This window comes from Rhineura floridana, chromosome 4 (assembly GCF_030035675.1).
Source record: "Rhineura floridana isolate rRhiFlo1 chromosome 4, rRhiFlo1.hap2, whole genome shotgun sequence".
Taxonomy (NCBI): domain Eukaryota; kingdom Metazoa; phylum Chordata; class Lepidosauria; order Squamata; family Rhineuridae; genus Rhineura; species Rhineura floridana.
The window spans coordinates 25,067,809-25,094,663 of NC_084483.1; the positions used below are offsets into that span (position 1 = coordinate 25,067,809).

Consider the following 26,855-nt stretch of genomic DNA (forward strand, 5'->3'; position numbering starts at 1 on the left):
AATGCAACCCAGCTAGTCTTGCTGCAAGCAAAGAACTTTATTTACTACCAAAACACCCCCAATCAAGAAAACTGGTGCTTAAATAAATGTATACTGCAAAGTTTTCCAAGGGCAGAAGGCAAGCTGTTTTCTTCACAAAACTGCTTCCAAATCCAACCACATGTGCTTGCAATCTTCCTCAATGCTTCAAGTTACCAATTGTCTACTACACAGTTGAATGAAAAGCGTTTCAATGTTAATGTAATCCTGTGTCAAGCTTGAAACATCAGATCAGCATTTGTTTTTTGTTACTTGCCCTGAGCATATTAGTATTTAAAGGTGGGAAATACCACACAACAACCAAAAAGAGCATGTATTCTACTATGTTTTTATATTGTTGTATGCCACTTCAAGATCTGGGAGGAGGAAGGGCAGTGTATACATGTTGCATAAATCTCATCTACCCAAACAGCATAAGACAATTTTACTCTTATTCCACATTATATGCTTGTTCCCCAAACCAAATATGCTTTAGGAAGCCAGAACTGCTAGTGTAGGCCCCTGACTTTTTTTTTTTTTAGAAATAAAAAAAAATCCCTTTTAGAAATAGGGTTTTTACCCTTTCCCACCACTCTTAATTAGTAAAGAAATGTACCAGCATGGCTTTTTTGTGTGTAATTTTAGGCACACTTACTGGTCAAGTGTTATTAACAAGTCAGCAGTAAATACAGATTGGAGCAGGCTCCGTGTGTTTCAGTCCAGTTCTTCATCTTCCTAGAAAGATATGTGCTGAATTATCTGGACAAAACTAGCCTGGCACAGTTGTGTGGCTCTATCCCTTTGTTACCACTGTAACACTCTCTACGTTCAGTAACAGCTAAAGCCCTGCTTCAGGTATAGCTAACCTCTGGCCCTCCAGATGGACTACAGTTTCTATCGTCCCTGATATTGGCTATGCTGGCTGGGAATGAGGGGAGTTTGAGTCCAGAAACATCTGGAGGGCAACAGCTCCTCCATCCCTGCCACAGCTCCAAACACATTGCATACACGCTCCTAGGTTCAGGTGTCCTGCTGGATTAACCAAGCGTTGGTGAAGGGCAGTATATAAATCTTAAAATGAGATAAAAGTGAACCAAGTGAACAAGGCAAGGCTGCCTTTAGTACACGATTTTGGAACCCTACCATTCTAGTGGATTGTTCTAAGGAAATATCCTTGCAACTCAAAACAATATGTTGAAAATAAAATATTGAGTAGGAAAAGGTATAATGATATGAGACAATTTATTTTGGCAGACTGCCTGTTTATTGCATGTGTTCCGGTTGAGAAATACAAAAAGAACCAATTGAAGGGCTTACATTTGGAAACTAGCAGTTTGTATGTTACAGAATTCCAGTTTCTGCTTGACCGTTAAAAATGCACACATCATTTTTTATCATTCAAGTGTTGCCAAAAGAAGTGTGTTTCCTTTATCTGAGAAGATCAATGACATCTTTTCATACATAAAAAAAAGCACACACTATCACTTAAAACCTCACTGTAAAAAGGCAGTTATGGATAGTTGTGTTGTATTGAATGTATGTCAGGAGTCGACAGCCAGGTATCACATATCGAAAAAAGTATCTAGTCTATCAAAGATAGAGGGTTTTCTGGCAGTGAGAGATATGGAAGGCACAACTGTTTGGTTGACAACTCACAATTATGCTTTATCTTTCTTCACTATATATATTTACATTTACAGTGCCTCACTGTCATTCTTTTGCCTACATTTTTGCTAGGAACAGAAGTGTCTTGTAAGCTAACAAGTGTAAATGGTGGGATAAAGAAGAGCCTGAAAGGTTTTCTTCTTAACCCCCACCCCCCAAAGCCTTTACAAAAAGAGACTGTTAAGCAGAGAGGGAGATAATTCACATCCATGTCATCCTGCACATTAACAGAAATCATACATCTATGTTTATTCTACATCAGCTAGCTGTTCTTCAAGAGAGCTCCACCTCCCCTCTGTACACAGTGTACTTAACACACATTTAAATACTGCTTTGGAAGTGCTGACATTCATTGATTTGGTCCTATTGATACACAACCCAAAAGGACCCCTGCTTTGCATTTTGGACATGCAAAGGAAATGAAGGCACACAGTTCATCATTAACTCCCTCTTCGACACAGAATAGCTTCTGAAGACATTTGATCTTCAAAATTCTTAATGTTCTACCACATGTTGGACCAAGATAAAAGCCAGCCAGATGCATAATAGATGCTAACCCCCCAGGCTCTGCATGCTGAGCCTATACTCTCAGAATTCAAACGGCAATCTAATATGATTCTAGTCCCTGGGACTTGGCAGCAACAAGAGCTTTCATTACCCCTTAACATGCTCCATCTTGTATGTTGCATGCCACGCCTGGCGTTCTAGATATTAAATGGTAGAGATGGTTTGGAAATCCAGTGCAGAAGTAGCCGCTATCAAAAAACACAATGCAGAAGAGGTAGATAACAAAAGGTGGCCCAGGGATTACTTATGTGGACATAGTACACAGTGAACAGGGATAACACGACAGTCAGTAGGACCTGAAGTAACAGAAGCGTGCACATCTCAAATACACCTCTATGTTGCTTCATGTTTCTAAGCACAGTATATAAAATTTCTCCCACTGGAATTCTAGAGGAATCACACTGTTTACCTGGCAAGAGCCATAGTTTAACAACTCCATCACTTTGTGCAGATCTTTTAACTTTTTGGAAGGACTTTCCTTCTTACACTATAGTTCAGCTGCAAGTGACTGAGTGTTATCACTGAAAAGGGAAAAAACTTGAAAGCCACATCATAGCCTTTTTAAAAAAGAAAAGGACATTCTCTAAAGCACACATGGGTAGCTACTACGTGTTGTAGGGAAATCTCTTTAATATACACACACTATACTGTACTAATTTCTTGGCGCATTCCTAAGACGTCAAGACTATATACACTTGGTTCCTTATCTTTCCCTAGGAGTCCTTAGACAAGACAAAGGTTCCACTTTACAGGTGATCTTTGTGCAAGAAAGCAGGTAAGGGTTTTTAAGTAATCCAGATTGACTTTGGAAAAATATAGTAGTTCCCAACGGCAAGGAGGCAGAGGCTTAAACTCAGTCTTATGGCTTTTAGTCCCCCCCCCTTTAAAATGCAGCAAGAACTCATGATGTCCAGGAGACAGAAGTGTCTTTCAAGTTCATTTCATTCATGCATAGAATTCTTCTTGTTTCTGTGGTTTTTGATAGCCTCCATTTGATTGTTTTGGCTCATCCAGTGAATAGCTTCCTTCATCTTTTTTCTTCATTCTATACAGCATGAACCCAACTAGGAATCCAGCAAACAGCAAGCCTACAAGTCCACCAGCAATGACCCCTGTGGAAAAAAGGACTAGCTTAAATATATTCAGGCCATAAATAAACGAAGTGATAAAATGAGACATTTCTTTCTCCAAAAGAGATGAGAACTTCATTTAAAAACAACAACAACCAGAGAGTTGCTACCAAGGAAGTTGTTTATGTGGAGGAAGTCTACAGTCTAGATCAGGGCTAGCCAACATGGGGCTCCCTATAAGTTGTTAGTCTATAAACTCCCATCATCAGCCAGACTGATGCAAGTGGGGACTCCGACAAGATCTGAAGGGCTATGGGTTCCCCATCCCTGATTTAGCTGAACCAATCCAAGTGGCCACCCTTTGGGGCCAATCTTTTTCCTCCAAGCTGTCAAGAATGGGCCATACTCATACTAAAAGTATGCTCAATTGAGCTCAACCTTTTGTACACACATTTAAGGTCCTGAACATGCTCCCTCTACACAAAAGCCCTTTCCCCCCATCATGAGACTGGGGAAGTGGGGATGCACTAGTCAGCCCAACTCCTCACTCACATTCCCTGGCCCCACCTTCCTCCAGATGTTGGAGCTGACCTTTTGGGTGGGGAGGGGGAGGCTGCTGAAGGTTCCCTGTGCAAAACAGCATTCTAAACCATGCAGGAGCACACAGAAGTTCAGCAGCCTCCCTCCTTCAGATGCCCCAACATAAGCAGGGCAGAGAAGCTAGGCTGAAAATAACATGGTAACAGGGAACAAGTAAAGAGGGGGCACTCTTGAACAGTGCTAATGTTCCAAGTAGATTTAGCTGCCATGAGTTCCAGTTTTGGAAAAATGGCGGGGTATAAATAAAGATAATAATAATAAATAATAATAATGTTAGTGCTATGAAAGGGACACTATTTGTCCCATATGACCCACTGGAGAAAGGAAGCTCATCACTTGACACCCACCACACAAGTGCTGCCCCTTTAGATGTACCATGCAAAGAAATGGGTTGCCTACAAAGCTTGTGCTTGGCTTTTGCACAAATCCTTCATGCAACCATTGTTACCAGGCCATACAGCGACTTGTTACCAGCTTCAAACCGTAAGACACTTGCACAATACCAGCTTGCTCCAGGCACGACTAACTGTACAGTGATGTCAATGTCAACAGCTACTCTGTAGCAACTGTGAGGTTGTGACAAGGGTAGAGCTCCTCAAATTCATTGCACAGCTTTACTGTAATATTACAACTTTGCAGAAGACAGTGTGGTAGTTCAGCCACAGTTGTTAACTGAAGTAGTATCGGACTTTGCGCAAGAATTAATTTTATGCATGGGATGTACTTTTCTTTACCTCCTAGAACTTCTTTCCTATCCATTATTCCTTGGGAGGTTCCTGCAGATTTTGCATCCTTTGCTCCTGTATCCAATGCTGTATTTTCTGGTTCATATTCCACGACATTTGGCACTTCATTTTCTTCATGTAGATTAAATGTAAAGTCTTCCTGTATGGAAGAACAATCACATCATTTAAATTTCTGCTCCACAGATTCAAGGCACATACATTTTTCACACAATTAGGGTTAGGAGGCAGCATTTCTACTGAAACTTCCATCTTGACATGCACAAAGTCGGCATTTAAACAGTCTATAAGTCATAGCACAAATCAATAACAAAACTAAAGCACAAGAATTTTCATTTCAGCATAATAAGGGATGAAGCATGGCTAGGAATATTTCATTCTTACCCGATTACCAGAACCCTCCTCAGTTAGTAAGATTCCCTCATCAGGCAAAGAAGATATTTCCTTATGGACAACAGAGGACGTCGTGGTGGGACTTGTCTGCAGGCTTCTGTCACTAGTTGGTACAAAGTCCAAAGCAGGTGTTTTATCATCAATGCTAGGTACACGATGGACATCATGGTAGACTTCTGGTTCAACAAAGAGTGTGCTAGAAACTTGAGAGGTTGTGATTCTGACTGTGGAAACATGATGAGTGACTGGGATTCTTGTTGTTATGACTGGAGGCCTTGTTGTTGCTTGTTCAGAAAGTGAGTCCAGCTCATCTTCAGCAGCTACTGCTGCCTTGTCAGTCACCAGATCACTCAATGGGACTAAATGTAAGCTTGTTGGGGATGCAGGTCCTCCTGAATAGTCTTCTGTAGGGCTGTCTGTTTGCTGAACAAGCTGGTTATCTCCCAAGCCAGTTGACACTTCAGGCATCAATGAAGTATTCATGCTTTCTAGTAGTGGAACATTCAGGTCAATCGCAAGATGGTCTGGCAAAGAACCTAAAAACATCAAAACTTGTTTTAGCCAATATACAGAAGACCTCTAAAAAGGTATTGCACTATATAAGAGAAAGCTCACCCAAGTGGTCCAGGAGTCTGAAGAACACCATCCCAACCCTTCAGCTACCTGCCACAGCTAACTGATCATGACATTCCTCACCAGTTATACAACACACACAACAGGATGTTAGGACTATACTGGCCTCTGTCAGGGTTCTTTTGTTCGTTATTAAGTTTACTTTTTTTTTTCTAGGAAAAGGAAATCCCTACTCAGAGAGTCTTAAGATTTTAACATGCAGTCAATTTTAAAAGAAATCTGAAGTAGCCAGAATTTTACTCCTGTAGCCACTATTATATTCTGGTTAGGACAGGCACTACAAAATTAGGATGACCCCATATGGCCTCTGTCAAACTCACTAGGTTGCCTTGGGCCTGTCACTCTGTCTCCCAGACCCCCCCCCAACCTGCAATACAGGCACAATACCAACCTGATAGGGTTACTGAGGATCTCTGAGAGCCAGGGTTACAGTAATGGACTAGGACAGGAAAGATCCATGTTCAAATTCCCATTGAGCCTAAAGCTCATTGGGTAAACTGGGCCAGTCAGTATCTCTGCCTAACCTACCTCACAGGATTGTTTGTTTGTTTGTTTATTTATTTATTTATTTATTTATTTATTTATTTAATTAATTAATATCCCGCCCTTCCTCCTAGCAGGAGCCCAGGGCAGCAAACAAAGCGCTAAAACACTTTAAAACATCATAAAAACAGATCTTAAAATACATTAAAATAAAACAGCATTAAAAACATTTTTAAAAAAAACATTTAAAAGGGTTAAAAACATTAAAAAAAATATTAAACAATTCCGACACAGATGCAGACTGGGATAGGTCTCAACTTAAAAGGCTTGTTGAAAGAGGAAAGCCTTCAAAAGGCACCGAAAAGATAGCAGAGATGGCACCTGCCTAATATTCATTTGTTGCAAGAACAAATGTGAAAGAATGTGTGTGTGTGCGTGCGTGCACGTGTGCAAGAACCACATACACTACCTTGAACTTCTTGAAGGAAAAGCAGGATATAAAATGTCATAAGTAAATAATGCAAGAAGAACTTTGCACACTCACAAGCAGGAAGACAACTGTATGGATTTCGGCATTTAGTTAACTATAGCTTAGAATTACAGTTGTCCTGCAGCAAATGTTTTGTTCACAGCTAAACAAACACAAAAGCAAGCATACCTGCTCCAGATCCAGAAAAAGAGTCATAATCATCCCCAGATGAGTCCAGGTCTTCAGGAGGGAGATTGCTGTCAGTTGGTTGCTATAGAATAGAAAGCAAAAGAAATTTAGAATATTCTCAGTTGATTGCTGCCTGCACACATTACTATATCCTAGCAAATTGCCTGTCATTATACTAGGTTGGGTGGCATGTACATTGCAAGAATTCTTGGTAGAGTAAGGGGACACACAATATGTCTGCATTCTCTGCACGCAAAGAGAGAATAACACACGCCCTCATAAACCTTTCTTGACAAAGCTGGACCATTCAGCATCTAGGACAGATAGTAATTGTGTTGCAAAGTGCACTGCTTTATTGCACACACACACACATACGTACATGAATGTGAGAATTTGGAGACACAACTGGGGTGGGAGCTAAATCTACTTCCAGAGGGTGGTGACCAAGCCATTGAGAAAATCAAGCGTACTCCAATTTGAATATATCCATACCGTAACCAGCCTTTCCCAACCTTTGGGTGCCCAGATGTTGTTGGACACAGTTCTCATAATTCCTGACTGTTGGCCATGTTGGCTGGGGCTGATGGGAGTTGTAATCCAGTAACATCTCAGGACGCAAAGGTTGGGAAAGCCTGTAAGCTACACAATGAAGCTAGGTGTACAAGCATAGTAAATAATTATATGCAGAATACATTTAAATGAGCCATAGTGAAGCGCTTTTTTGGCACAGCAACAAGACACCAACATTTAGAAAGAAGCAAAAGAAACATGGGAATTTGGCATAAGGATTCCATTTTATGCTATTCTGCAGTGCACTTCACATATTACAAAAGCAACACTAGCATAATTTTTCCATGGTTCATTCCACTTTTTGTTCAGAAAAGTATTGCACAGCTGTGAGAAGAGATATATCTTTAGGATTTATTTGCTGAATTAATTAACGAATTACCTGGTCACCTATGAGTAGCAATATGAGTTTTCTGGAAAAGTTTGAATTGGACATTTTTACAGTAATTTGCATCAGAAAATGTTGAGTTTACAACATAAAATTTTCTGAGGCCCTCCTACAGAGTGATCTAATTTAGCAGGCTTATTTTTAAAAAGATTGACAAGCTTGCCCAGTATCATATTTGCATTTGATATCTATTCATTTTTATGAAACAAAGTTTTCTACAAAACATTCTGTTCCACATCACTGCTCGTAGGTCATGAAGAAGGTGCTCAGGAACTCTGCTGGAGCTTATTGCAAATGTTTTCATAACATATCTTGCTAAATAATGGTATTTGTAATGGCAAAAGATTAAATATGGATCTTACTTGGGAGTGTTGGGCAAATTCCTCCCATAAGTCCCTTTTCACAAAATACCTGACACCACAAAAATACATGTCCCTCACATGCTCTCATTGAGGCAGACAAAAAACTTAAGGGTAGATTTTCACATGTATTTTGAGCTCAGCCTCTATCTAGTTCTGTCAAGCTGCTTTCTGCTAACACTGCAAACTAATCAGTTATATGCTCCTTTGTATCCACGCCTATCTGCACTCCTTGTTAGATCAAGATAAACAGATACACACAGCTTCCCTGCAGGGCTGTCTTAGCTATACGGTTTGATAGCACCTCTCCACTTTGTTTTAGCTGTGTCAGCATATCACTTAAGCATCCTCTCTACTTTTAACAGTAACAGTATGAGAATCCCACACCAGCCCAAGAAGAAACCAAACTAGCCATTCATTGTTTAGAGCAGAGTTGGGGGAACCTTTTCTTGTAAGGCATGGATTCCCTGGGGTCTAGTCTGCCAGAGACTGCATGCCAGTAGTGGGCAGGGCCAGAGTGGGCAGAATTTGTAGTACTGCATTACTTTGTGCTGCAGCCTCTATCTTTCTCAACTCACTCTCTCACACACACAGTGAGAAAGAGGAAACTATTTCCAGTGAGGTGGTCTAGAGGACAACATGAAATTAGGCTGGGCAGTGGTGGACGAAAGAGGTTGCCCACCACAGCAATAGAAGAATCAGCTAGGATAAATTGTAACCTTCACCAAGATAACATTGTGCAAATAGCACAATCTGTTTCCATATGATGCAATTAATAGTACCAATTACTGCTCCTTCCACCAATTGCAGAAATAGTTCCAGATCACATGTTTGGTTCTCTTCAAATAGGATTTTTAGACTATCAATTCCAAGTTGCCACAGACCCTACTCAGCTCATACTGAATAAAATAATCATGTGTCAACACAGGATGCCTTAAATAGTAACTTCTCTCTTACACCTCTGTTGCATCACAGTGCCAACTTCTCAGACAAGGATTAGGAGGCAACATATAGTGCATTTTTATGTCAATGTCCTTAACCTTACAGGATTTACAAGGTAATCTTTTATTTTTGGGTTAGCAACAAGTGGGTTGGAGCAACTTGTATGCACACACAAACCATTCTGTTTCCACCAGAGAAAGCTAGTTACAGATCACTGCTTGGAAGGACTAAATTAGTCCAGATGGGACATCAAAGCAAAGTTCCCAGGAGGATGAGAAACTGAACAAAGTCCTGAGGAGTTCAGTAGTCCAGATTCCCAGCAAAAGATGTACTGGAGGCTATCTTTGAGCCCAATAACGAAGTCACCTCCTTTCCTCACCTAATTGTTACTGAAAGAATGTTTTTAAGCTCTAACTGTGTTTTATAAAGTTTTTAATTGTAATCGTGTTTTGGAATTGCTTTTAACTGTTTTTAGTATGTTTTTCTTTTTGTTAAATTGTTTTGTTTACATTTGCTGCCCTGGGCTCCTTTAGGAGGAAGCACGGGATATTTTTATTTTTTATTATTGGAGAATTTCAAACACTGGACACATTTTACTTACACAAAAACATGCAATTTGGATTCTATTCTGAATGCTTTCTTGTAGAAGCTTGTTCCATGCAGGTGTTTGGTTTATTAAAATAAAAATCCATCTCTATACTGGAGGTAGATAGCCACAGGGAAGCCTTACACTCTTCTCATGAGCGACTCAGAAGTGCTCATTACATATGACTTTGCCTCTCCAGGCATTTTTTATTGTACGTGCATACCTTAAAAGAGATGGTGTTATGGGTTTTAAGATCTTGGCTTTCAAGAGGTCAGCATTTAGTTTCTTTTTTGCAAACCATCACAATCCCATTTGTTCACAGCTAATAGCCATCACAGTCAGGCTTTAAAAGATGGTCTGCCCTAGATCAGTTAGTATAGCAAGTGACCCTTGAATAGAATGCACACAGGTTCAGAGTCAAGAAAATATCACTCTCTGGTACAGATGGACAGATCCAATTATTTCCAGTTTGTCGGTTTCATATGTATTCATTTCAAGAGACCATTCTGTCCTGTTCCTATATTAATCTGATTTTTTTTAACTGCATGATTTAAATTTGGATTTAAATACATTTTCTCTCTCACTGAACACATTTCTAAATGTATTTTATCCTTAAACACACCTTGTAATATGTGTTGGGCCATTTCTGAGCCAAGAATTGTATTGTAAATTTCAAAGTTCAAAATCTGAAAGGTAAGTAAATTCCAATCTGCATATTACTGTAGGAGTTGCGGATCTGACTTTTAGTTGGGTTTCTATGACAGAGACTGAAGCAGTCACCTCCCTCTTAAATCTGTGAATGCTGTCCTTAATATACCAAATGTTTTTGTTCCAAGCTACGTGGATTTTCCCCATTCTTCCAAAAGCATTTATGAAAACATTCTGAATGTTCCAAAGAAGTTCAGATGTGGGTAACTGACACAAGGATATATATTCTCCCAGAGCAGACATTTAGTGTGGCGGCACCTACTCTGTGGAATTCCCTCCCTTTGAATATTAGGCAGGCGTCATCTCTGCTGTCTTTTCAGCGCCTTTTGAAGACTTTCCTCTTTCAACAAGCCTTTTAAGTTGAGAGCTATCCCAGTCTGCATCTGTGTCAGAATTGTTTAATATGTTTTTTAATAATGTTTTCAACCCTTTTAAAAGTTTTTTTAAATGTTTTTAATGCTGTTTTGTTTTAATGTATTTTAAGATCTGTTTTTATGGTGTTTTAGTGCTTTGTTTGCCACCCTGGGCTCCTGCTGGGAGGAAGGGCAGGATACAAATAAAATAAATAAATAAGTAGGAGTGTCTTCTTCCCCTCCCCCTCCCCACATCAAATAAGTCATATGAAGTTTTCCTAAGACACCAAAGCAGTGCTAAAATAGCTTAATGAAACTGTTGAAAATAGCAGCCCGAGTTACCCATTAATGCCCACAACATTTACAGCAAAGTTTTTTTTAAAAAATCCAAGATTTTACAGGCAGGAAGCCAACTTGCTACATGGTAAATATCTTGGGCAAATCATTGTGCCATGGACTAAGCTGGAGGTGGACCAGAAGAGATTTCAATTTCACACAGCTCCATGAAGGGGGGAGATAGCTGAAGGAAAGAACTGGAGTTCAAAAGAAGCAGCAAGATTAAGTGATGGCCCTAGTATGGTGCATCTGCCTTGGGCTGGTACAAATTCTATAACTGTTATGAGTTCCAAGATTACTTTCTGGTGAGTTCAAGTATGGAATTCTTGTGGCATTCAGACCAATGCAACCAAATTCTCTTCCCTCTCTCTATATATGTTAAAAAAATAGCAAATTATCTGGCACTTAGGGAGAGACACATTTTGCTGGCTTCAGTGCACTTCCACCTTCGTTTTCAGACAAACTCTGCCCCCTTCTATTCCAAAATCTCAAAGCTGCAGCTCCAGTGTATTTTAGCTTCAAGTCAGCTTCACACAGACTTCAAAAGTGATGGGCCATCAACCCTGTTGCCACTCCAGGTGTGTCCAATAAGAATGCTTTGCTGTAGGCTCAGGCAGACACAGTAATTGGCCCAACACTTTGCTGTGGGAGGTCCTAATCAACAGTGAAGGGAGATGTGTACAGCCATAGGCATAGTTGTTTCAAGACACAGCCAGAGAAAACTGTCTGACTGCTTTTGAAGCAACTAGTGTGTCTGCAGCCCCAGTCTTGCAGGCATTAAGTTTGAGCCCAATTATCTCTGAGATGGTATCTATAGCCACTATCAAATTTTAGCTACCCCATTCTGAAGTCCAAAAACAAATGAGGTGGGAAAGCTTCTCAGCTTTACTACTTGAACTCTTGACTGAACAATTTTGCATTCTAGTTACTCAGCATGCAAATTCTCAAGGAGCTGAATAGTATCATGCACTTTACTCATCTAAAGCCAATTGTGCTTCAAGCAGATCAGGTCCAACTGCTTAGGCAAATCGATGGCCCAGTTTAGGTTGCTTATTAAATAGTAGCTGGCCTTCAAGTAAAACAACCAGAACCTGATGTCAGTTGGTTTCTTAAACAGATTGTCATTCAAAATTCTAGTTCCCCTTAGCCACATGCTGATAATTCCACTAGTGAAAACACAAATTCTAGAGAGTTACTGGTGAAAGTTTTAGACTGGAGAAAGTTCTGCCAGTTGCTCTTTATGTGAATGCAGTTGACATATCGGTGCCTGCACTCTACCACTTCAAACTGCCTGTGGAAGACTGCATGGTTTGTCTGAATTTACCAAAATTAGCACATCAAGAAGCTAGTCTAGCAACTAGACTAGAACTCCTCTTCAGAGTATTTAATTTCCTAGTCACAGCAATTTTAATACAGAGGAGCCTTCAACCATGAGATTTGGCAGCTGTAGTCTGAAGTGGCATTGTGGAGAAACTGGTTTTATCATCTCAATCAACTATTACTGTAAGCTAAACCAAAAACACCATACAACTTGGGCAACCTCCCTGCATGGGGACTGAACACACCAACACTTTTTTAGTGGCCAATGTCAACAAAAGCTTGAGTAGGTAGATGAAGGAATACCAGAAGCTCCTTAGCTGGGCTTTTAAGAATGGAGACTGCATAAACCTTTTCACTTAACTTTATCAAAAAACGTATAAAATTGCTGTAACCTTTTTTATTATTTACTAATTTTTTTCCAGATTGCCACTGTGCCATTCGTGCTTTGCTGTAACTCTGCTAGACTTGCCTCCCACGCCCAAAACATTTGGGCATGTGTCTGATCCAGACGGTAGGCTGTCCTTGGGAGGGAGGGAGACACACAAGGTAGTTTTCCATGCTGACTCACTGGTTGAGGTATTGCTGTCTCTCTCTCTTTCAGACAGTAAGGTAAGCCAAGACACTCGATATCAGTATACCTATTGGCAGACAGGGACTCTTGTGAGCAGTGCCCAGTCAAGAAGATGGATTAGATTGTTCAGACAACACCCACCCCTCATGGTCAAGGCTTTGCCATGACTTTAAACCTTTGGATTATTTCCAACCTGAAGGCTTTACCTCACTGCTTAACCAGTTGCAATGCATTACCTAGAAGTTATTGATTCAACAAGGGTTTCCATTCAAACAAGAGGGGGAAGGACTTTTTTGTTGCTTTTTATTTAATCATTTTTATTGCTGTATCAGTTAATACTGTAATAAATGAAGACACAACAAATTAAAAATAAACTTTATTACAAGTCAGCTTATAACATGATTGTATTCATCTTTTAGAGCTTCTAATTATACATGTGGAGAAACATTGCCTGAATCTTGTTTGACCAACAGAAAACAAAAAAATTTATATAAATTCGTCATGTGTTTGTCAACCTTCCCTGACCCAAATTAAATTATACAATTTGACCATGGAAACGAAATCTTAGGTTTTAATAACCCATTCATCAATAGAAAGAGACTTTCCAATTATGTGAGCAGCACTTAATAAATGAATTATAATTTCAACATCTATTGGTAAAATAATCTTTAAAGTATCTGAATAAAATAACCAGTGGGTCTGCTTGGGGTCCATAACCAATAATGAGCTCTATTTCATTTGTAATATCTAACAAAAATTGTTTTAATTTTCCACACATTCAAAAAATATGTAAAGTATCTGCTCTGTCTGCCCTACATCTCCAACAAGTTCTATCAGCATTGTTATAAATACGACTTAGATACCATTGAAACATTAATTTGAAAAAACTCTCCTTTACACTAACACTCTCCATGCAATTCGGAACCTTTGACCATAGCCATTTCTAGATATTAGCTGAAATTTCCCAACCAAGATCAATGTTCTAACTCAGCCTTTCCCAACTAGTGGGCCACCAGATGTTGTTGGACCACAACGCCCATCAGCCTCAGCCAGCATTGCCAATGGTCAGGAAAGATGGGAATTGTGGTCCAACAACATCTGGTGACCCACTAGTTGAGAAAGGCTGTTATTATTTTGTTCAAGAGATGGAAGCACTTTTAACTATTTTGTTGGGAACATTCACTATTACTCCAAACAATGTCTTAAAGCCCCCCCCCAGGTTTAATGTACACCATTAAGGCACCATGGAGGCCAAGATGGCACAACACTTTGCACAATTATATTATGACAAGTAGTATGTCAGGAGAGGCAGGTTGGTCCAAGCTTTGTCCACATGATACTAAACACAAGAGCCAGAAAGCATCACAGAGACAGCAGCAAGCTTTGGTACATGTTCATATACTATGAAGCCAGTGGTTGCACAATGTATCCTTTTGCCATTACTGATGGCAAGATGGACTGCTGAGATCACAAGTGCCAAAGTGTGCCAGGTCACCTGAAGTTAAAAGCCAACCACCTGGGAGCACTCCAAGTAGTTGCAAACATGGGATTGTTCATAATGAAGTTTGTTCATTGCATCACTTATACTAGCAAGCTCACTACTTCCCAGGCATAGTGCATTCCCCTTTGAAGTATCTGAAACTTCACAAAAATGAGGGGAGTGGTAAAAAGAAAGCTGAAAAACAAAGTCCAGAGGGTCACATCACTCGAAAATGCTTGGAAGTTGTTTAAAAACACTATATTAGAAGCTCAACTGGAGTGCATACCGCAGATCAGAAAAGGTACCGCCAGGGCCAAGAAGATGCCAGCATGGTTAACGAGCAAAGTCAAGGAAGCTCTTAGAGGCAAAAAGTCTTCCTTCAGAAAATGGAAGTCTTGTCCAAATGAAGAAAATAAAAAAGAACACAAACTCTGGCAAAAGAAATGCAAGAAGACAATAAGGGATGCTAAAAAAGAATTTGAGGAGCACATTGCTAAGAACATAAAAACCAACAACAAAAAATTCTATAAATACATTCAAAGCAGGAGACCATCTAGGGAGGCGATTGGACCCTTGGATGATAAGGGAGTCAAAGGTGTACTAAAGAACGATAAGGAGATTGCAGAGAAGCTAAATGAATTCTTTGCATCTGTCTTCACAGTGGAAGATATAGGGCAGATCCCTGAACCTCAACTAACATTTGCAGGAAGGGATTCTGAGGAACTGAGACAAATAGTGGTAACGAGAGAGGAAGTTCTAGGCTTAATGGACAATATAAAAACTGACAAATCACCGGGCCCGGATGGCATCCACCCGAGAGTTCTCAAAGAACTCAAATGTGAAATTGCTGATCTGCTAACTAAAATATGTAACTTGTCCCTCGGGTCCTCCTCCGTGCCTGAGGACTGGAAAGTGGCAAATGTAACGCCAATCTTCAAAAAGGGATCCAGAGGGGATCCCGGAAATTACAGGCCAGTTAGCTTAACTTCTGTCCCTGGAAAACTGGTAGAAAGTATTATTAAAGCTAGATTAACTAAGCACATAGAAGAACAAGCCTTGCTGAAGCAGAGCCAGCATGGCTTCTGCAAAGGAAAGTCCTGTCCCAGTAACCTATTAGAATTCTTTGCGAGTGTCAACAAGCATATAGCAAACAACAACAACAAACTTTAATTTATAGGCTGCCTATCTAGCCAATGGCCACTCTAGGCGGCTTACAATAAAACATAATAAAATACAATAAACAATATAGCCAGTACAGTATAATACAAAAAATACAGTATTTAGTAGATTGTTTTTACAGTTCTAGGACTAGTTCACCTTGGAAGTCTCAAAGGTCATAAAGGCCTGATGGAATAGCCAAGTTTTCAGGCCCCGGCGAAATATATCTAGGGAAGGGGCATGTCGAAGATCCATTGGGAGGGAGTTCCAAAGCGTGGGGGCTGCCACAGAAAAAGCCCTCTCTCGAGTCCTCACCAACCTAGCCACTTTAGTCGGCGGAACCGAGAGAAGGCCCTGAGTGGCAGATCTTGTAGGGCGGCACACTTTATGACGGTGGAGGCGCTCCTTCAGGTATACTGGGCCGAAACCGTATATTATTATTATTATTATTATTATTTATTACATTTGTATACCGCCCCATAGCCAAAGCTCTCTGGGCGGTTAGAACAATTAAAAACATTAAAAACAAATATACGCATTTAAAAACACTTAAAAGAAAACAATTTAAAAATACATCCTAAAATGCCTGGAAGAAGAGAAGACGTGATACAAACAAATCACAATGCATGCTCAATAAACAGCGAGAATTATATAACCTCTCCACAAACTTTGTGCAAGCAAATAATGGTGAATGCTCAAACAACAGCTTGTCTGGAAGTGATGAGGTTTTGACTGCATTCTTGAGTCCTGCTAGATTATTTTAAAATGGCATTCCAGTTCCAGGTCATGCCCTGGTCATCTCTACCCCCCAGACTTTTTCTCTGGGCTCCCCTCAATCCCCACGTCTACTCAGCACTCTGTGGCAAACGTAATTCCTTTGGGGAAGGGCCATAGCTCAGTGGTACAGCATCTGCCTTGCATGCAAGCTTCAATCGCCAATTGAACGGGATGAGACTGTGCTGGGACCATCAAGGGGCAAGCTTTCCCACCTGCCTTGCCCCACCCCTCTGCCTGGCCCTTATCAGGAGGAGCTGCAGACTGAGATGTGCTGCTGCTTTGCCCCCTGCTCTTAGTGACATTTTCTGGGGACTTTACCAAGACGATGACTGCTTTTTGTTTTTAGTTGGCATTGCTTTTCAGAAATGTTATAATCTTGTTGGTTATAGGGATTTAAAGGTTAATACCAACACCTTGAATTGAGCCCGGAAAATAACTGGAAGCCAGTGGAGATTGTATAACACTGGGGTAATATGATCATAACGGCGGCTATTCGTAATTAAACGAGCCGCCGTGTTTTGTACCAGTTGTAATTTCCGGACTGTTTTCAAGGGTAACCCCACGTAGAGCGCATTGCAGTAGTCTAAACGAGAGGTGACCAGAGCATGTACTACGAGTGGGAGATGGTGGACAGGAAGATAGGGTTGCAGCCTTCGGAGGAGACGCAATTGACCCCAAGCTGCCCGGCATACCGATGAAACCTGGGCCTCCATGGACAGCCCGGAATCAAGGATCACCCCGAGGCTGCGGACCTGGTCCTTCAGGGGCAGTTTTACCCCATTAAACACCAGGTCAGTATTTCCCAACCCTCCTTTGTCTCCCACGAGCAGTACTTCCGTTTTATCAGGATTCAGCTTTAGCCTATTTCTTCCCATCCATTCACTCACGGATTCCAGGCACTTGGACATGGTCTCCACAGCCAACTCTGGTGAGGACTTGAATGAGAGGTAGAGCTGAGTGTCATCCGCATATTGGTGGCACTGCAGCCCAAACCTCCTGATGATAGCTCCCAGCGATTTTACATAAATGTTAAATAGCATGGGAGAGAGGATAGAGCCCTGTGGCACACCACATTTGAGGGGCCAAGGGTCTGAAACCTCATCTATATATATAGATAGATAGATAGATAGAGGTGATCCAGTGGACATAGTGTACTTAGACTTTCAAAAAGCGTTTGACAAGGTACCTCACCAAAGACTTCTGAGGAAGCTTAGCAGTCATGGAATAAGAGGAGAGGTCCTCTTGTGGATAAGGAATTGGTTAAGAAGCAGAAAGCAGAGAGTAGGAATAAACGGACAGTTCTCCCAATGGAGGGCTGTAGAAAGTGGAGTCCCTCAAGGATCAGTATTGGGACCTGTACTTTTCAACTTGTCCATTAATGACCTAGAATTAGGAGTGAGCAGTGAAGTGGCCAAGTTTGCTGACGACACTAAATTGTTCAGGGTTGTTAAAACAAAAAGGGATTGTGAAGAGCTCCAAAAAGATCTCTCCAAACTCAGTGAATGGGCGGAAAAATGGCAAATGCAATTCAATATAAACAAGTGTAAAATTATGCATATTGGAGCAAAAAATCTTAATTTCACATATACGCTCATGGGGTCTGAACTGGCGGTGACCGACCAGGAAAGAGACCTCGGGGTTGTAGTGGACAGCACAATGAAAATGTCGACCCAGTGTGCGGCAGCTGTGAAAAAGGCAAATTCCATGCTAGCGATAATTAGGAAAGGTATTGAAAATAAAACAGCCGATATCATCATGCCGTTGTATAAATCTATGGTGCGGCCGCATTTGGAATACTGTGTACAGTTCTGGTCGCCTCATCTCAAAAAGGATATTATAGAGTTGGAAAAGGTTCAGAAGAGGGCAACCAGAATGATCAAGGGGATGGAGCGACTCCCTTATGAGGAAAGGTTGCAGCATTTGGGGCTTTTTAGTTTAGAGAAAAGGCGGGTCAGAGGAGACATGATAGAAGTGTATAAAATTATGCATGGCATGGAGACAGTGAATAGAGAAAAGTTCTTCTCCCTCTCTCATAATACTAGAACTTGGGGACATTCAAAGAAGCTGAATGTTGGAAGATTCAGGACAGACAAAAGGAAGTACTTCTTTACTCAGCGCATAGTTAAACTATGGAATTTGCTCCCACAAGATGCAGTAATGGCCACCAGCTTGGACGGCTTTAAAAGAAGATTAGACAAATTCATGGAGGACAGGGCTATCAATGGCTACTAGCCGTGATGGCTGTGCTGTGCCACCCTAGTCAGAGGCAGCATGCTTCTGAAAACCAGTTGCCAGAAGCCTCAGGAGGGGAGAGTGTTCTTGCACTCGGGTCCTGCTTGCGGGCTTCCCCCAGGCACCTGGTTGGCCACTGTGAGAACAGGATGCTGGACTAGATGGGCCACTGGCCTGATCCAGCAGGCTCTTCTTATGTTCTTAAAAATGTTTCCACTTATTTGCTCCAACCAGTATCTGTCCTTATGCTAACTGCATGTCAGCCAGATTTTATCAAGCCAGAAGAAGCTACGAGGATTGTTTCCTGGGAACTTAAGGATGATTACAGTACCAGGTGCCAAAGATTACACATTATGACAGTTTTGTTAAAAGGTTTCATGTTACTAACTCACAAGAATCTCAACTAGCCCACATGGTCACATATATCTACTTCAATTGTAACTGGTTTCAAGGGCCTGGGAAGAAGAGAAGACATCGCTTTTGTAAAACTTCTGTCTGGTCAAATAGACACAACTCTTACTCATTAGAGGTGACCAGACATGTGATTATCATACAAGCCTGTGATGAGTAAGAATTGTGTCCATGTGACCAGACAGAGAAGTTTTACAAAAAGTGTGTTCTAAGAAAACCAGCCAATGATACTGCCAGTTCCCTACAGTGGGCATACAGTATTTTCCCCTTTTACAGACATCTGTTCCTACTTACAGTTAAAGAAGTGCCATATACTATTTCTGGGCTTCAGCAGGAGGAAGCTGTACATTTAAGAAGACAGTTTAAAAAGGTGCCATTTCCTTATACAGATCTCCATCAGGATGTTTTAACAGCTCAGAGAGGATCTGGCATATTACAGTCCACTGCTCTGAGAGCTGTACCATTCAAGCACTTCCCCACTCCCCACTCTAAAATAAACCAAAAGTCACATTAATAGTTTTGCCTGTTTAATAAGTTGTGCTGTTTGAGAAATATATACCGAGACATTTTTGGACCTCCCAGTATCTCCTGAACTCAAACCAGCAATGAATGGAATAGGTAGCACAACCTATTCTACAACATGGAAAGTGATGCAGCAATTGAATTTATCCCAATTTAGTCATGCTAACACCACAACCTTGGGTTTTTGTTTCTTGCTTGTAATTTTACAGCAAGTACTCTTCTCTCCCTCTGAGCTTGTAAAATAATACAAGGTTCCCTGGAAGTAGAAAACTAGCACAGTAAAATGGGATAGTACTCTTCTTGCTTTGCTTTGTGTTGGGGAGGGCCGTGTTTAACATTGGATACTAAAATAAGTACAGCATTCCTGTCTGCAGTTTGAAGCAGCAGTCTCCTACCACCTTATTCTGCTTCATGTGTAGACCAGGCCTCAAAGTATTACAGACTCTGGGAACAAACACCTGCAGTTGTTTGCGTCAGGTGACAAAAGCAGAGTCATCCATTATTCTTTATCACTGTCTATTTAGCACAGGGGTGGACTAAATCTACTAACAGATCTCTGCATGATAAAATAAAGACCTCTGCATGATTTCCAGTAGACCAACAAGTGGCTTTGACTCCCAATTGTTTCAAAAACAGCAGCAAAACTACTTTCCCCACATAAATGAAGACAGCTAACCAGGAGCGGAATTTCATGTGAAAGGCTTGCAAGTTCAACTCAGTTCAGTTCTGATATTGAAAACAAATTCCCCATAGCTCATGAATGTGCCCAGAAGCACCCTCATCTTTTAACTCTAACTGTATGTCCTTTTGCACCTGACTCTTTCTGGTCGATCTTGGGGGTTTAGTGAAAAACAAAGTAAACCTGACATACCTGAAGTCTTCCCACCAACAATTCAGCTTACAGTAAATGTAACCCCCTTCCTCCCCTACAACCAATCAGATCTTTCTGCTTCTAGTCTGGGTGTGGGGAACCTTTGGCCCTCCAGATGTTGCTGAACTACAACTCCCATCATCCCTGCTCCCTGCCCATGCTTGCTGAGGCTGATAGGAGTTGTAGTTCAGCAACATCTGGAGAGCCAAAGGTTCCCCACACCTTTTTCTAGACCCTTGCCAGGTTGAAATGTATAATTCTGTTACCTCCTCCCCTTTTTGTACTTGGCACGAGTTCCATTATGCCAGATAGACTCACTGGCTCATAGGGAGTGCATTAATAATCTCCACACAATTATGCTCAGTGACCCGAGGATAGAGACAGATAGTTAATACAAGCCCAATTATAGAAAAAAGAATGAAAGACACAAGACATCACTGGAGCATAATCTTTGAAAAAGTGCTATGTAAATGTTCAAAAGTCTCCACATATATTACCTTTCACCATCCTGGAAATTAAGCATTAATCCCATGTTAAGAGGAGAAGGCTGAAGCAGGAAGACACAGTATCTGGCCAAGGCCACACAGGGAGTTTGCTGACAGAGCTGAAATATAAACCAAGACTTCCCGGGTTCCAGCCTGCACTTATCCTCTGTGGTTGCCCATTGAGGTCACCTATTTTTTGTCGTAAGATTCATGCAAGCTGATTAGTGAGACTCTTTGCCATAGCATGTCCTTTCCACCAGTCCTCACAGAGGGAGAAGCAAACATACCTATGTGTTCCACAGAATTATGCCACCAACTTTCAGCTGCACGAAGTGTGCTGAGCTGCAGAGTGTGATGTTCCTGCTTATATTGTAAATATGGTTAGTGCTGGTTATATAGAAGATATATGGCAAGTGGAGTGAAAGAGGAGGGGGAGTAACATGAGTAGTAGAATGCTGGATGATTGGCTGAGCGTTTGAATGGCTGGGAGTACAAATGGAAGAATGACAGTTGAATCTGGGTGGAGGTTTGGTGGTGAATTGAGGTGGTGTTTGGAGGTGGTGGTTGTTGAGAGTGAGTCGGAGTTCTGAGGCAATTAGTAAGAAGTACATAAGAAAACATATATGAAACCATACGCTTGTGAAACATTCCTTAATGTTATTTCTAATTCTTAATAAATAAAAGCCTGATTCCTTCAGCTGGGATACACATACCAGGGGGAATAGCAAAGTAATCAAGGCTGAACAGTTTGTATTCAATGGTGGCAGTGGCCGATCGGAGGAAAGTGTATCCAGTCCCACAGAGAAACCCAGGGCTGTATGCTTCAGAGTCAAGGGGCTGCAGGGGGGTTTACAAATTACCTATACCCATTAACACAAGGTATCGGAATAGCCAGGCAGAGACTAGGCACAGTCTATTGGCTGAAAGGGTTACAGAGTGTCGGGTGGTGCTGCTTAGCAGTGGGATCTTTTGAGGTCGGTGCTAGTGCTGTAAAGGGTAAGAATAAACCTGACGTTCCTGTCTGCTGGTAGCCACAAAGTGAGAGCTTCACAGGTGGTGGCAGGGAAGGACGTCACACAAAGGTTATCTCCTGATACCACTGACCCAAGCACAGCAATGCCCAGCTTCACATTGCACAGTCTGGTGAGCTTTTTGCCTTGGCATAAGTCCTGGGGTATAAACAGAGGGCCTTCTACTGATACTTTTCACAAGCAACAGGCATACAACTAAGGCTCTGAAACTACTAGTTTTACAAGGATCTATTTCCTTATGGTAGAAACAAAACTGGCCCATTATTCAAAACAGTGGATAAGTTTAAACACAACCACCTGGGTTTAGCTGTACATGGCTTGGACCTGGATACTAATCACCCATCTCTTCCTGCACAAACCTACCTATGCATTAAGATTGTATTCTGAGGCCTCTTAAAGACCCCCTGCCCTCAGAAGTAGTTCAGGTGGTGACAGTAAATAGCCTTTTCCAGTTGTGATCTATGGAATTCCCTTACCAGGAAGCTTGTCCAACACCATCTCAGGGTCCATTTTGTTTTTTTAGCACCAGGAGAAAACACAGACAGGCGTTTTATATCAACTTTTAAAACTAGATTTATTTCTTCTGCATTTTTGCTTGAGCTTGATTTTTATTTCTATTTAATTTACCTAATTTGCTCCTGGAGCAGTGAATAAACTTCTGCAAACAGACCAAAAAGCTTCTATATACATCCACACATGGCTGATGATGTAGCATAGTAACTAGGAGTGTGAGCTGAAATTAATATAATGAGCAGCTGAACAGGTAAAGTTTCCTACACTGTACTGCAAGAGCTACAAGGTAGGGCATCTGTACATATCATACTACAGATAAGTGGAGAAGAGGAGACAGGAGTTCCCTTCATATAGGAGACTAGCATGACAGAAAAAAGGATGATATACAAGAAGCTGCCCTGTATCACAAGTGGTACCTTTAATATGCTGCTGCTGTAGATGTCATGCTTGGCATTAATGCTTGTTCTGAAAAGCCCAAGCATTTCCCCCCCTCATGATATTCTAATCAGCCAGTCCCCCCAAAAAGCAGATAGTATACAAAGTGTTATCAAGGTAAACTTTATTACTTTCTGGACATTTGCAGACTGGTTGTCTGAAACTGTTTGTTCTACTCACTACTCTGAATTTAATTAAACATGGTGCTAATTGAGATTGCAAGGCAATATTATTTTGAGTTAGTAGTAACCTTGAGTCTAAAGACATTTTGACTGTTTAACTTGATAAGTTAAAATGAGCTCCCTTGTGAAGGACCATTGTTGTATATCAGTCATGCCTCAGCATGCCATTTTAAGCCACAGTTCACTGAGCAAAGCCCTCGATTTAATGCAACGAGTACAACATTCAATGTACCTCTAAACTTTTCAATTGAAGGGTGGGGTTAAGAATTGGGAATTTCACATGCAACCAGAACTTAAGAAGCCAAACTTGGCACTGAGGCAGCTGCAACTGCAAGCACTGCCAAAATCCTGGAGAACATAAACCTGAAATAACTTTTAATACACTCTGCACTATTGGTCGATAGGGACACAATTCCAGATATCAGTTATCCCTAACCATAATCGCTTGTCCTCTTCTAGCTTACCCCATAACATGTAGCCTTCATGGAAATATGGAACAATGGAAATAATATCTCTCCTTTTTAACACATTCATTACAGCCAGGTATTACGTTCGTAAAACATACTTGTTTCTATTATAGAAAAACCCAGCGTCTGTGCCTACAAGTGATTGTTGTAATATGGGAGTTTTGCGGTAAGCACAGTGTGTGTTATTACCTAGGTACAGAGCTTGGAAAAGTTACTTTTTTGAACTACAGCTCCCATCAGCCCAATCCAGTGGCTATGCTGGCTGGGGCTGATGGGAGTTGTAGTTCAAAAAAGTAACTCTTCCAAGCTCTGCCTAGGTAATTAATAACTTGGCAGGGGCCTGTATGTGGAGAGTGTTAACCATTGTCCCTTCACATTCTGGAAAACAGAAGCAGGGGTTAAACCCCCATCCCCAGTGAGGGAAACTCTGCAGCTATTTTTTTTAAAAAACTGCAGCCGAAAACACATCTGCCGTATCATATCTGGTTTGGCCCAGCACTTGGTGTGAGATTGTCTCAGTGATACAACATCTCAGTGATTTTTGAAACCGCTGCAGTCATATGGGGAACTTAGTCCCAGGCCTACTCAGAAAGTTACCTGGAATCTATTCCTTTGGGCTTCAGATGGTTCCAATGGTGCCAGGTTCCTAGTGTTTCTAAAGGGTTGTTTTCTATCTAGCAGGCATGCTGAGTTGCATGCTAAACAAAGATCAGATTTGATACTAGTTTATACTGAAAATATTTTCCAAACCCAATGCAATGCTTTGGGCAATGTGATACTATGCATATTTGCTCAGTCCGACTGAGCTGAATGGTGCTTACTCCAAAGTTAACAGCATAGGATTGCAAACCTGAACATATACAGCAAGGATGGGGAACCTGTGACCCTTCAGAAGTTGCTGGACTACAACTCCCATCATTCCTGGCCACTGGCTAGGCCTCACTGGGATTGGAGTTCAACAACATCAGGACAGCCACATGTTTCCCACCCTTAGTTTAACCAGAGAGACTTCAATTAAATCTGAGATCTTGAGCACAGGAAGCATGTACCTCTTCATCTGAACTACAGCCCTTCCTCTTGTCTTGAAAAATTTCATCTAACAGAATAGTCTAATCTATTAAAATTCTAGCAAAAAACAAAAAAAAAGACAGTCCAAGGTAGAACGCCTTGTTCTTGGAAAATTCTCCGTCACATTTTCTAACAAGTTCTCTTGGATACAATAACTAAGCATTGTGATAGCTCTTTCAACAGTAAATACATGGATTTGGCTCATAATGGAACTATTAGGACTAGTAAGTGTATAAATTATCTGCTTTTGGTGCTAGTGTTGTGGTAGGAATAGTCTCTACAGCAGAAGTCAATGGCTGGCCTAGCCACTGTCCATGGACCCTTGAATAGGCTATTGGGTTAAAGAAGGATATAATTAATGACTAGTAGAAGCTCAGAATACCAACCTTTTCTTTTAATTATGATATGCAACTTGCATTTTTTAAAAAAAACCTTGAGGCAGTTTTTGGAGAATAGTTTATATGTAAATGTGGACAAATCAGCATTAGAAGATAAAGCAGACAGTAAAGCATAAAAACAAGACTGCTCGGAAACTTAAACTGGTACAAAGAGCTGCAGCCAGGATGTTAACTGGAGCTGGGCTCAGAGAACATACAACCCCGCTGTTGTACAAGCTCCACTGGCTTCCAATCTGTTTCCGAGCACAATTCAAAGTGCTGGTTTTAACCTATAAAGCCCTATACGGCTTAGGTCCAGGCTATCTGTTAGATCGTGTCTCCCTCTATGACCCTGTCCGAGTTTTGAGATCATCTGGTGAGGCCCTGCTCAATATTCCATCTTTCTCACAAGCTTGCTTTGTAAAAACACAGAATAGGGCCTTTTCAGTGGGTGCCCCTAGATTGTGGAATTCCCTCCCTAGCGAGGTTCGACTGGCTGCCTCACTTTCATCCTTTCGTGCCCAGGTTAAGACTATTTTATTCAGACGGGCTTTTAACTAATATTGTCTTTTTTTAACTTTTACTGATTTAATCTATTTTTAATTGTTTTAAACTGTATATTGCTTGTTTTTAATTGATTATGGTTTTTATTTGTAAGCCGCCCTGAGTTCCTTGGAAATAGGGTGGGGTATAAATATTTTAAATAAATAAATAAATAAACAAATAAATCCATAGTCAATTACATTAGGATCCAATATAGAGAAGGGATCTTATAGTCCCTACCCATCTTCTTAAGCATATAAAGCACAAAATGTTGATGACTTTGAGATGAATGTTGCCAAGGCATAGATGGAATGACCTGGAGCCATGATTTAGTTAGCTTCTTCACAATTCTCCCCATCCTCACCCGTAAAAACCACAATCCCTGGCAGTGCCATCCCTTGAACTGCTGCAAAGGAATCTCCCAAAATAAAAGGGTTACAAGAAGAGATAAGATTAAGGCCAATCTGACACTGGAGAAAGGAAATCCTATATAATTTACAGTTTTTAATTGTACTGTGTTTTTATCCAGATTCTCACAGCCCAGGGTAAAGTGAATCCACACCCCACACATGCAGCATCAGTATGAGCATTTGCTTCCACTTAATTATATCATTTGTATAAATTAAACTATCTAGTTGTACAGATTGTGTCTCCAACTAAGTTGATGTAAGATTCAACACCACAGTGAGTGCATGACATGGGAGGCCCCACTGATCTAAATCCACTTTTGAAGCTCAAATCTATTGCTCTACATGGATTTTCAAGTTTGGCATTTTGCCCAAAGTCTGTCATAGATGTTCATCAAAACAATGCTCCTTTTGATCTGCTTTTTTGTTATAACGTGACTTCCATATACTATAGATAGCTGTGGTCAGTATTGCTGCTTTCTCTATCAAGGTGCATACTCTCTCACCATCTGGAAGTTAGCTCAGTCAGTTTGAGACTCTTCCCCCCTGTTGGCCACAACTGGGATTATCAGTTTGCTCAGTCCCTTACTCTTATAAGCCAATAGTCTTTCTTGGAACATTTTGGAAGTTGCATTGTAGAACTGAACAGCTAACCACTAATACACCACACTGTCATTTTCATCAAATTTTACTTCTGCCTCTCAACAGCGTGCTTTTCACAAGTTGTGATCTTCGCAAAATGCCTGGACTTTTAATTAGAATCCCAAGATTAGCTTGAGATGGCAAGAGCTGCGGCATAAGAAAGGAGGGGGTGGGAATTAGGTTGCAATCCTGCAAACAACTTAACTGGGAGTAAGTCCCATTGAATTCAGTGGCACTTCTGAGTGGGAATGTACAGGACTGCACTGTCAGCCGGCTTTGAGCAATGAGCCCTCA

The 26,855-nt window shown here is 41.0% G+C and overlaps 1 protein-coding gene across 1 annotated transcript in view; it reads right to left on the reverse strand.

Annotated features, from left to right (window-relative positions):
* Window positions 1–1,259: 1,259 nt before the first annotated feature.
* Window positions 1,260–26,855, reverse strand: part of SDC1 (syndecan 1) — a 38,018-nt gene continuing 12,422 nt past the window's right edge. Inside the window, exons 2-5 of the mRNA XM_061622660.1 lie at window positions 6,831–6,912; window positions 5,048–5,592; window positions 4,655–4,805; window positions 1,260–3,362 (exon numbers count right to left, since the gene is read on the reverse strand). Coding sequence (XP_061478644.1) covers window positions 3,196–3,362; window positions 4,655–4,805; window positions 5,048–5,592; window positions 6,831–6,912 — 945 coding nt within the window. The 3' untranslated portion in view covers window positions 1,260–3,195. The remainder of the gene's footprint in view (window positions 3,363–4,654; window positions 4,806–5,047; window positions 5,593–6,830; window positions 6,913–26,855) is intronic.